The sequence below is a fragment of the Thalassophryne amazonica genome, chromosome 7 (genome assembly GCF_902500255.1).
Source record: "Thalassophryne amazonica chromosome 7, fThaAma1.1, whole genome shotgun sequence".
In the NCBI taxonomy this organism is placed as follows: domain Eukaryota; kingdom Metazoa; phylum Chordata; class Actinopteri; order Batrachoidiformes; family Batrachoididae; genus Thalassophryne; species Thalassophryne amazonica.
In genome coordinates, this window is record NC_047109.1 from 916,060 (window position 1) to 928,502 (window position 12,443).

The 12,443-nt window shown below is 40.8% G+C and overlaps 1 protein-coding gene across 1 annotated transcript in view; it reads left to right on the forward strand.

Moving 5' to 3' along the window:
• LOC117513538 (collagen alpha-6(VI) chain-like) overlaps positions 1-12,443 on the forward strand; it is a 276,666-nt gene that overhangs the window by 237,206 nt on the left and 27,017 nt on the right. The window contains 1 exon segment of the mRNA XM_034173701.1: positions 11,989-12,152. Within this exon segment, the coding sequence (XP_034029592.1) occupies positions 11,989-12,152 (164 nt within the window).

A 12,443-nucleotide genomic window follows, 5' to 3' on the forward strand; every position in this document is an offset into this window, starting at 1 on the left:
TGGCAGCACCTAGGGCATTAGTTTTGCAAGCAATAAATCAACAGTAGCAGAAAGAGTACTAATTTGGTTGGGGGCAGCTAACCCTTTGCGTCAACAACAAACTCAATTTTTGAAGTAATGAGACTGAAACCTGCGCCATTTCATTTTTAAATAATTTAAGAGGAGAAGAAAAATGGCTCGACACTATACACACATGTTAACCATATGAAAGGGAAAATTTAATCTAGACTTAAATGACTATTTAATCTTAATAGCCAGATCTTTCCGTGAAACAGGAGAACTCTGTGTGGACTGCTGACTTCTTTTTAACCTTAGGGATACATTGTAATCCTGCATCCTGTGAACATTTGGCCTGGTATGTAGGGTTTAGTTAGGTTGGCTAGGTAGGGAGGTGCTAGTCCATGAATAATTTTCCGAGTTAGCAATAAAACTTTAAAGTCAGACTTCAGAGACAGGAGGCCAATGAAGCAAGGCCAAGATTGGGGTATTGTGGTTGAAATTTCTGCTCTTAGTCAAGCTTATAGCAGCTGCACTTGAAGCAGTTGGAGACTCCTAATGCTGTATTGCAGTAAGCCAGATAATAGGATGTTATAATACTCAAGTCTCTAAGAGCCAAAGGCATGAAACAGCATCTCTGTGTCAGCCATGTATAGGACTGGACAAATTCTCACTATTACGAAAAGAGAAAAAAGCAATCCTAGTGATTTCCCTAAATGTGTATGTCAAAGGACAGTGTGGGATAAAAAAAAAAAAAATCACCTTGAGGTTCCTCACTTTATCACTATGATGTATAATCCACAAATTTAGGTTTATTTCTATCTGTCCAAAATGGTGTCTATGTCTCTGAATTCAGTCTTCTCCGAATTTAAAAGTAAGAAATTGCTCAACGTCCTGCTTTTCCACTGAAGCAAGGCAGTTTGCTAAAGTCTTAATGTGTATGAGATTACCAGCAGTTATTGGCATGTACAGCTATCATCAGCATAACAGTTTAAAGTAACCCATTGTTACGATTCGGGTGTGAGTGGAAGACGAACCCAGAAGCAGAGAGCGAGTGGTAACAAAGGATTTATTGTACAGAATAAATACGAGGTCTATTAGAAAAGTATCCGACCTTATTATTTTTTCAATAACTATATGGATTTGAATCGTGTGATTGCGTCAGACAAGCTTGAACCCTCGTGCGCATGCGTGAGTTTTTTCATGCCTGTCGGTTGCGTCATTCGCCTGTGGGCAGGCTTTGAGTGAGCACTGGTCCACCCCTCCCGTCGGAATTCCTTTGTCTGACTTCTTCGTGAGAGACTGGCGCTTTGCTTGATCAAAATTTTTTCAGAAACTGTAAGGCACATCCAAGTGGACACCATTCGAGAAATTCAGACGGTTTTCGGTGAAAATTTTAACGGCTGATTTTGATCAAGCAAAGCGCCAGTCTCTCAGGAAGTTCTCAGACTGCTCACTCAAAGCCTGCCCACAGGCGAATGACGCAACCGACAGGCGTGAAAAAACTCACGCATGCGCACGAGGGTTCAAGCTTGTCTGATGTAAACGCACGTGATTCAAATCCATATAGTTTTTGAAAAAATAAAAAGGTCGGTTTCTTTTCTAATAGACCTCGTATGTAAGGCTGCCCAGCCGAGTGGAGACCGGCCCGCTGAGCGGTGGAACCTAGGAGTCCGCAGTCCAGACGGTTTCAGTCCCCAGCAGATGGATCCGGAGCCAGGTGGCCGCCACAAACTGTCGATGCTGGGGGAAGAGACAGTGCTGAGCCAGTCACTTCCAGAAGCTGTTCACACAGTCAGTGACAACTTATCACAGCTGGTCCAGATAGCAGGCAGACAGAAAGATTCAGTTCAGTTCCCTCTAATCGTTCTAAATCAGGAAAAGTTCACAGTTCAGTTTGTATAATACTCCAAGCAGAGTTCAGTATGCAGCAGCTCGTAAAAGCAAAAGAGAGCAAACACTAAACTTGGCTGATGTGGAGCATGGGAGCTCCGTCAGAGGCTGCAGGAGAGTCTTGGTTTGCTTCAGCGATAAGCTGCATCTTTTCAGGCTGGTGTGTGGAAACACGGAGAGAGGGAAAATATTCAAGCAAGAGGAAAAAATTGACCAGTCTTACCGTGGAAGGTTTACAAAGTTTCTGGCAAGGATGGGGTGAAGAGCCAGGGTTTATATACTGCATTGATGAGATGTGGAACAGGTGTGTCGATCAGCTTGAGGTGCGCCACCTGTGCAGAAAGGAGAGAGCGCAGCAGCAGGAGGAAACAGAGCAGGCAGCCCACAACACCCATAGTGTTGCAGTATCTGCCCAAGGGGTGCTGTATAAAGGGAGAAAAACAGGGGGACTAACTTGGACCCTTGTGGGACCCTGTATTTTGTGTTAAAATTTTGTTTTGTGTTTAAAGATGGAAATAAGTAAAACAAGGATAAACCTCGGATCACTAAGGGACTTAAGAATGCATGGAATTTTTTTTTTTTTTAATTTAGAACAATTGAAGATATAAGACATAAAAACAAACTAACATTATGCCATCTTGTAAAAGGCAGTACTGTAGTGATTTATTTGAAAAAATAAATCAAATATAAAGAGTACTTGGAAGTTTTTAAATGAAATCATGAATAAGAACAAAGTTGTTAAAGAATATCCTTCCTATTTTTATACAAATACTGACACAATTGTTAAAGAAAACAAAGCCATAGCAGATCATTTTAATGGTTATTTTGTTGACATGGGTAAAAATTTAGCAAATTCAATTGTATCTTATAAAATGTACTGTTTGGATCACAGCAAAACAATAAAATAGTTCTGGATTCAATGTTCATTAAAGGAATGGATGAAAAAGAAATTATTGACATAGTTCACAAACTTAACAAAAAAAATCAACTGATAATGACAATTTTGATATGTTTTTGGTTAAAAATATTATTGATTGTTTTGTTAAGCCTTTAACGTATACCTGTAATTTGTCATTAATGACTGGGAAATTTCATTTCAAAATTAAAATAGCTAAAGTGATACCATTGTTCAAATCTGGTGACAAACATGCTTTTTCAAATTATAGGCCAGTCTACCTCTTACCACAATATTCTAAAATTTAGAAAAACGTATTTGTAATGAGGTTAAATGATTTCTTAATTAAACATCATATCCTTAGCGAGCAGCAATACGGTCTTAGAAAGAATTGCACTACTTCATTGGCTGTAATGGATTTTGTTGAACAAATTTCCAACGCGATTGAAAATAAGAAATTATACTGTAGGGTTTTTTTTTTAATTTACAGAAAGCATTTGATACTATAGATCAGGGGTGCTCAAGTTCGGTCCTCGAGAGCCACCTTCCTGATACTCTTAGGTGTCTCCCTGCTACAACACACCTGAATCCAATGAAAGACTTGTTAGCAGACTTTTAATGAGCCTTTCATTGGATTCAGGTGTGTTGGAGCAGGGAGACAACTAAGAGCATCAGAAAGGTAACTCTCGAGGACCGAACCTGAGCACCCCTGCTATAGATCATACCTTGCTATTGGACAAATAACAGAAGTATGGTATCGGGATTGGCACATGATTGGATAATGAGCTACTTACACAATAGGTATCAGTGTGTCCACATTTAGGGGACAAATTCCGAATTGTTGATTACTTGTGGGGTGCCCCAGGGTTCAGTCCTTGGGCCATTGCAGGGCTTGACAATAAGTCAATTTATGCACTGGCCCACAGGGCCAGTAGAATCTGAAAGTTACTGGCCCGGATGAAAATATCACTGGCCCATACTTTCACGCCTGTGCCGAACCGGGGGGTAACTGATAAGAATTTTTTAAATCAACACTCAGACATTAGAATTGGGTTTCCTTAATGTAAAAACACTTGAAAACAAACACAAAATTCTTATACTACATGATAAAAACCTTAAAGTGAGTAAACTTTGAAAAAAAAATGTCGGTAGGTAACTGATAGGAATTTTTTCAACACTCAGACATTAATACAAAAATAAATTTATTTCTTGATCATTTACAAAATTAATATGTTAAATTTCATAAACCAAGTTCCCTTGCTAATGTCACTGTGGGGTTTCCACAAGGGCATACTGATTAGACTTTTAAACTGGCGTATGAAATCATACCACATTGTCTACCAGGACTTGGTATATTTATACTTACTTGTTAGCATATTCTGGCATGGCCCTACAAGTTCCACAGAAGACAACCTCACTCTCCTCATCACGCTCCAGCTATGGCCGTCTTTTCTTCCAGGAAGTTTGCCAAGTTTTCCTCACCCTTTTCTTCTCATATTCAGCATCAGCAGCCTTCCTCTTCTGTGCTTGTTTTGAGGGTGATAGCTGTTCTTTCCTTTGCTTTCCTGGTTTCTGCCCAGGGGCAGGAGGTTTCAAGAAATTCATAATATTCACTGCGCTCGATCTTGCTTAAGCGAAAATGACGCGTCGATGTTGAAGCGAAATTTGCGCCACATCAGAAGATGCGCCTGCAGACGAAGTTTGTCTGCACTTCATTGCCGAAGTGGTGCAACATGTCCTGTCTCTGGTAGCAGCCTGTGAGCAGGACGTATGTCTCTTTTGTCCTTTATTTCACAACTATGACAAGAGTTTTTGGAGGAGCAGCAGCCCCACAGCAGCGGGAGCGGAGTTTCTTTTTTTTTTTTTTTTTTAATTGTTTACATGTGCGCGCGTGAACGGGACAGTTGGTCCTCAAGTTGGGTCCTGCAGAGACAGAAGGACCGCTGAAAGCAGCCATCATCCAGACGCAGCAAATAATGATACTGCCTGAATTGGGAACGTCTCATGACGTTTGTCAGCTTTCCACAACAACTCGCTCCGTGTGATCAAGGTCCGTCATGTTAACTTGACTAACAACCGGAGCCGGCGAGCTGAATGGAAGCTCCTCCTATTTGATGACGCACCGGGGCGAATTTTCGCAGCAAAAGCAGAACGACACACCGGGTGAAGGAGGCGCGTCCGTTGCCACGCGACCCCCGCGAATTTGTAGCATCTGATCGCGCCCGGTGTGAACGCGGCATTAGACTAATAAATCTGCCCAAAGCGATTTTAATTCTTACTGGCCCATACGGACCAGTGAAATATGAACTTCACTGGCCCGTGGTGGCCCGGAACATGTAAAAAAGGCCGCTGGGCCATCGGACCAGTGCTATTGTCGAGCCCAGCATTGTTGTTTCTTATGTATATTAATGATATGTTTGGTTTCCAAGTATGTAAGTTGTATTTTATTTGCTGATGATACAACTGTGTTTTGTAGTGGGGATCATTTGGGACAGCTCCTGGACACGATGGAGAATGAATTACAGAAATTCAAACAATGGTTCGATTCAAACAAATTATAGATAAAGATAAACTTTATTGATCTCACAGAGGAGAAATTCACATGTTACATTAGCTCTTAAAAAACACAGAGAAAAAAGTAGAGAAAAATGTTCATCAAACAGCGTGTGCAAGGAAAAGCAATAATAATAATACTTGTAACAGTACAAGACATAAGAAATGAGGTAGAAATAGAATATGTACGTATATATATATATATATACACACACATACAGACTTTTTAGGGCCTGGAGGAGCACAGGTAACCAAAAAGTTAGCTTCGATAACTATTTTATAATGCTAACTAAAAATTTATTGTAAGCTACAGCTAACCAATAACTTTCAATTTTGTCTCCTGTACATGCTCAGCTACTAACAAGCCGATTTTGAGTTTAAACACTGCCAAAGCTTTTAACAGAAATAAAGGTGATTACAAACCCAAACACAGCCAATGGGTCAACGCTTCTTTGTGTGCCCTACCTACTGCTGTAGGGAAGCGTTATTTACCTTGACAGCATACAGTGGTCCAGCCATGAGGCAGAGGTCTTGAAATGGAAAGCAGGTTTGACTTATGGTTTTGATGTATAAATCAAATTAATCTGGATAGAGTAACTACATTAATGTAAACTCTTAAAATGTACAAAGTGATATATACCAGATATGTTCATTTTCAAAAATGCACATCAAATCAAAATCAAATCAATTTTATTTATATAGCGCCAAATCACAACAAACAGTTGCCCCAAGGTGCTTTATATTGTAAGGCAAAAGCCATACAGTAATTACAGAAAAACCCCAACGGTCAAAACAACCCCCTGTGAGCAAGCACTTGGCGACAGTGGGAAGGAAAAACTCCCTTTTAACAGGACGAAACCTCCAGCAGAACCAGGCTCGGGGAGGAGCAGTCTTCTGCTGGGACTGGTTGGGGCTGAGGGGAGAGAAACAGGAAAAAGATATGCTGTGGAAGAGAGCAGAGATCAATCACTAATGATTAAATGCAGAGTGGTGCATACAGAGCAAAAAGAGAAAGAAACACTCAGTGCATCATGGGAACCCCCCAGCAGTCTAAGTCTATAGCAGCATAACTAAGGGATGGTTCAGGGTCACCTGATCCAGCCCTAACTATAAGCTTTAGCAAAGAGGAAAGTTTTAAGCCTAATCTTAAAAGTAGAGAGGGTGTCTGTCTCCCTGATCTGAATTGGGAGCTGGTTCCAGAGGAGAGGAGCCTGAAAGCTGAAGGCTCTGCCTCCCATTCTACTCTTACAAACCCTAGGAACTACAAGTAAGCCTGCAGTCTGAGAGCGAAGCGCTCTATTGGGCTGATATGGTACTATGAGGTCCCTAAGATAAGATGGGACCTGATTATTCAAAACCTTATAAGTAAGAAGAAGAATTTTAAATTCTATTCTAGAATTAACAGGAAGCCAATGAAGAGAGGCCAATATGGGTGAAATATGCTCTCTCCTTCTAGTCCCCGTCAGTACTCTAGCTGCAGCATTTTGAATTAACTGAAGGCTTTTCAGGGAACTTTTAGGACAACCTGATAATAATGAATTACAGTAGTCCAGCCTAGAGGAAATAAATGCATGAATTAGTTTTTCAGCATCACTCTGAGACAAGACCTTTCTAATTTTAGAGATATTGCACAAATGCAAAAAAGCAGTCCTACATATTTGCTTAATATGCGCATTGAAGGACATATCCTGATCAAAAATGACTCCAAGATTTCTCACAGTACTACTAGAGGTCAGGGTAATGCCATCCAGAGTAAAGATCTGGTTAGACACCATGTTTCTAATATTTGTGGGGCCAAGTACAATAACTTCAGTTTTATCTGAGTTTAAAAGCAGGAAATTAGAGGTCATCCATGTCTTTATGTCTGTAAGACATTCCTGCAGTTTAACTAATTGGTGTGTGTCCTCTGGCTTCATGGATAGATAAAGCTGGGTATCATCTGCGTAACAATGAAAATTTAAGCAATGCTTTCTAATAATACTGCCTAAGGGAAGCATGTATAAAGTGAATAAAATTGGTCCTAGCACAGAACCTTGTGGAACTCCATAATTAACCTTAGTCTGTGAAGAAGATTCCCCATTTACATGAACAAATTGTAATCTATTAGATAAAGATGATTCAAGCCACCGCAGCGCAGTGCCTTTAATACCTATGGCATGCTCTAATCTCTGTAATAAAATTTTATGGTCAGCAGTATCAAAAGCAGCACTGAGGTCTAACAGAACAAGCACAGAGATGAGTCCACTGTCTGAGGCCATAAGAAGATCATTTGTAACCTTCACTAATGCTGTTTCTGTACTATGATGAATTCTAAAACCTGACTGAAACTCTTCAAATAGACCATTCCTCTGCAGATGATCAGTTAGCTGTTTTACAACTACCCTTTCAAGAATTTTTGAGAGAAAAGGAAGGTTGGAGATTGGCCTATAATAAGCTAAGATAGCTGGGTCAAGTGATGGCTTTTTAAGTAATGGTTTAATTACTGCCACCTTAAAAGCCTGTGGTACACAGCCAACTAATAAAGATAGATTGATCATATTTAAGATCGAAGCATTAATTAATGGTAGGGCTTCCTTGAGCAGCCTGGTAGGAATGGGGTCTAATAGACATGTTGATGGTTTGGATGAAGTAACTAATGAAAATAACTCAGACAGAACAATCGGAGAGAAAGAGTCTAACCAAATACCGGCATCACTGAAAGCAGCCAAAGATAACGATATGTCTTTGGGATGGTTATGAGTAATTTTTTCTCTAATAGTTAAAATTTTATTAGCAAAGAAAGTCATGAAGTCATTACTAATTAAAGTTAAAGGAATATTCGGCTCAATAGAGCTCTGACTCTTTGTCAGCCTGGCTACAGTGCTGAAAAGAAACCTGGTGTTGTTCTTATTTTCTTCAATTAGTGATGAGTAGTAAGATGTCCTAGCTTTACGGAGGGCTTTTTTATGGAGCAACAGACTCTTTTTCCAGGCTAAGTGAAGATCTTCTAAATTAGTGAGATGCCATTTCCTCTCCAACTTACGGGTTATCTGCTTTAAGCTGCGAGTTTGTGAGTTATACCACAGAGTCAGGCATTTCTGATTTAAGGCTCTCTTTTTCAGAGGAGCTACAGCATCCAGAGTTGCGCTCAGTGAGGATGTAAAACTGAAAGACTTCCGAAAGACTTCTACTGTAATGAAACTTATTCCCCACTGCTGGGTAGTCCATTAAAGTAAATGTAAATGTTATTAAGAAATGATCAGACAAAAGGGGGTTTTCAGGGAATACTGTTAAGTCTTCAATTTCCATACCATAAGTCAGAACAAGATCTAAAGTATGGTTAAAGTGGTGGGTGGACTCATTTACATTTTGAGCGAAGCCAATTGAGTCTAATAATAGATTAAATGCAGTGTTGAGGCTGTCATTCTCAGCATCTATGTGGATGTTAAAATCACCCACTATAATTATCTTATCTGAGCTAAGCACTAAGTCAGACAAAAGGTCTGAAAATTCACAGAGAAACTCACAGTAACGACCAGGTGGATGATAGATAACAACAAATAAAACTGGTTTTTGGGACTTCCAATTTTGGATGGACAAGATTAAGAGTCAAGCTTTCAAATGAATTAAAGCTCTGTCTGGGTTTTTGATTAATTAATAAGCTGGAGTGGAAGATTGCTGCTAATCCTCCCCCTCGGCCTGTGCTACGAGCATTCTGACAGTTAGTGTGACTCGGGGGTGTTGACTCATTTAAACTAACATATTCATCCTGCTGTAACCAGGTTTCTGTAAGGCAGAATAAATCAATAAGTTGATCAATTATTATATCATTTACTAACAAGGACTTAGAAGAGAGAGATCTAATGTTTAATAAACCACATTTAACTGTTTTAGTCTGTGGTGCAGTTGAAGGTGCTATATTAGTTTTTCTTTTTGAATTTTTATGCTTAAATAGATTTTTACTGGTTGTTGGTGGTCTGGGAGCAGGCACCGTCTCTACGGGGATGGGGTATTGGGGGGATGGCAGGGGGAGAGAAGCTGCAGAGAGGTGTGTAAGACTACAACTCTGCTTCCTGGTCCCAACCCTGGATAGTCACGGTTTGGAGGGTTTAATAAAATTGGCCAGATTTCTAGAAATGAGAGCTGCTCCATCCAAAGTGGGATGGATGCCGTCTCTCCTAACAAGACCAGGTTTTCCCCAGAAGCTTTGCCAATTATCTATGAAGCCCACCTCATTTTTTGGACACCACTCAGACAGCCAGCAATTCAAGGAGAACATGCGGCTAAACATGTCACTCCCGGTCCGATTGGGGAGGGGCCCAGAGAAAACTACAGAGTCCGACATTGTTTTTGCAAAGTTACACAGCGATTCAATGTTAATTTTAGTGACCTCTGATTGGCGTAACCGGGTGTCATTACTGCCGACGTGAATTACAGTCTTACCAAATTGACGCTTAGCCTTAGCCAGCAGTTTCAAATTTCCTTCAATGTCGCCTGCTCTGGCCCCCGGAAGACAATTAACTATGGTTGCTGGTGTCGCTAACTTCACATTTCTCAAAACAGAGTCGCCAATAACCAGAGTTTGATCCTCGGCGGGTGTGTCGCCGAGTGGGGAAAAACGGTTAGAGATGTGAACGGGTTGGTGGTGTACAGGGGGCTTCTGTTTAGGACTACGCTTCCTCCTCACAGTCACCCAGCCGGCCTGCTTTCCGGCTGTTTGGGATCTGCTGGGGGACAGCTAACGGCGGCTAAGTTACCTTGGTCCGCACCAACTACAGGGGCCTGGCTAGCTGTAGGATTTTCCAAGGTGCGGAGCCGAATCTCCAATTCGCCCAGCCTGGCCTCCAAAGCTACGATTAAGCTACACTTATTACAAGTACCATTACTGCTAAAGGAGGCCGAGGAATAACTAAACATTTCACACCCAGAGCAGAAAAGTGCGGGAGAGACAGGAGAAGCCGCCATGCTAAACCGGCTAAGAGCTAGTAGCTGCGCTAAGCTAGTGGATTCCTAAAAACACACAATGTGAATAATGTGTAAATAATTTAGAGGTGATTCAGCAGAGGGAGTGCTTTAGTTAAGGCACGTGAAGATTACACTGTGAATCAAATCGTTATCTCGTTATCTAGATCAATCTAACTACGGAGATTAAACAGCTAACAGATACAGCAAAACACCGCTGTGCTCCGGAACAGAAAGTGATACAATACCGCAGTGAGAGCCAACCACCAGTCACAGATGCCCAAAGGCCTGCAGGATTATGGGTAAATCGCCTCCGCTCATACTGATTGGTTGACTAATTCATTCTATGTAAAAAAACAACACAAGTGAATCAATGTAACGTGTGTTAGTGTTTACAAATAAATGTGCTTTTGTAAAAAAATGTCATTTTTATTTGTAAAAAAAAAGGCATTTGTAGAGCCGAAAAATCTGTTAAATTGTAATGGAATTTGGAATGGAATCGACACAGTATATTTACATCAACCTAGTTCGATGTTCAGTCCGAGGCGTTGCCTTAGTTATTGTTGATAAATCCATGTCACTTCAAGCAATGCCAACGGACAAGTTATCGTAAGTATTAATTACGGATGAACAACTAAGTTTTCTGATGTAAGATTTGTTTATCTTCAAAATGAAAACGTTTGTTTTTTGAATGCGAGTTTCTTGTTTACTTTTTCATTCTGAAGTAAAATAAACACATATTTCTTAAATGACAAAACATAGATGTTCCTCTACTTATTTCATGTCATAACTTGTCCATTGTTGTTGTTGGGGAGGTGATGGTCTGGCAGTGGTCTTGAGACATCAGTTCAAATCTCTTTTAACTGGAAAATCACTAAGGGCCCTTGGGCAAAGTCCTTAATTCCCAAGCCGCTCCTGGCGTGAAGTGAGCACCTCGCATGGTAGTACGCTGACATCGGTGTGAGTGGTGAATGTGAGGCATTACTGTACAGCACATTGAGCTCCTGATATAGATGGGTATTTTTGCTTCAGGTGACACAAGAACGATTCCTTGATTAACATAATAATAAACATTCAGTGATTCTTGTTAGACTGATTCAAATAGCATGAAAGTGAAGCAAGAAGAAGAACAAGGCCCTTTATTGTCATTGTACAAACAGACAATAAAATTTGTCCTCTGCATTTAACCAGTTTAAGTATAGTTAGATGCAATCCAACCACGAGGAGCATCGGGCACTGAGAGTCTGGCGCCCGGACACCAACTAAAGATGTAGAGATGCTGCTTTGAGAAAGGAGCAGACCCTAAATAAGCATGTGTTTGACTGTGGGAGGAAACCGGAGGAAACCCACACAGACACGTGCAAACATGGAGAACATGCAAACTCCACACAGAAAGGATGGGAAGCGACCCCACAACCTTTTTGCTCTGAGGAAACAGTGCAAACTACTAAGACACCATGCCACCATAATAATTTATATCTGATTCAAATTTACTAAAAATGTTTGTCATAAAGTAATAGAACATTTTCGAAAGTGTGATTGCCTCTATTATTATTATTGTTATTATTATTATTATTTGTCATTTGATCGACTAAAGAGACTTAAAATATCTGAGGGACTGATACATAATTACAGCCATTGTTTGTTTGCATCCTTTGATAATCTGACTGTGTTACCATGAACACTGAAACTGTTTGTCATCCATACAGGCAGGGGGCAGTGCAGCTAGAAGAGGAGGAGATGCTGCTGTCCAATAGGGAGGTGACATTTCAGGATCAGAAAGAAGTGAAACTGCAAACTATCCAGCTGGATGTCCTCGAGCCTTTGGTCAGAGAGGACAACCAGGACTTCCTGTTGACGCCAGTAAACATAGGTAAACTAAACTAATCTGCGCCCACGAGCTCTGCCCAGCACAACAAAACAAGTGCCAACACTAACGGGAGCCAGAGCAAGAAACCATGAAACCCTGAAACCATTTTGTTCTGGTGATGAGGGCGTGCACGCTCACCGTCCAATCAGGATCAGAGGCAGTTAGCGTCTGTAGTCAGTGCTCACAGCTTCCCAGCATGCCTTGTGTCAGAGCTCCACCTGTGACTCAGTCCCGATTTCACTTTGCTCATTCATGGTGGCTTTATGCAGCGATTTCTGCTTTTTCAGTTGGAAA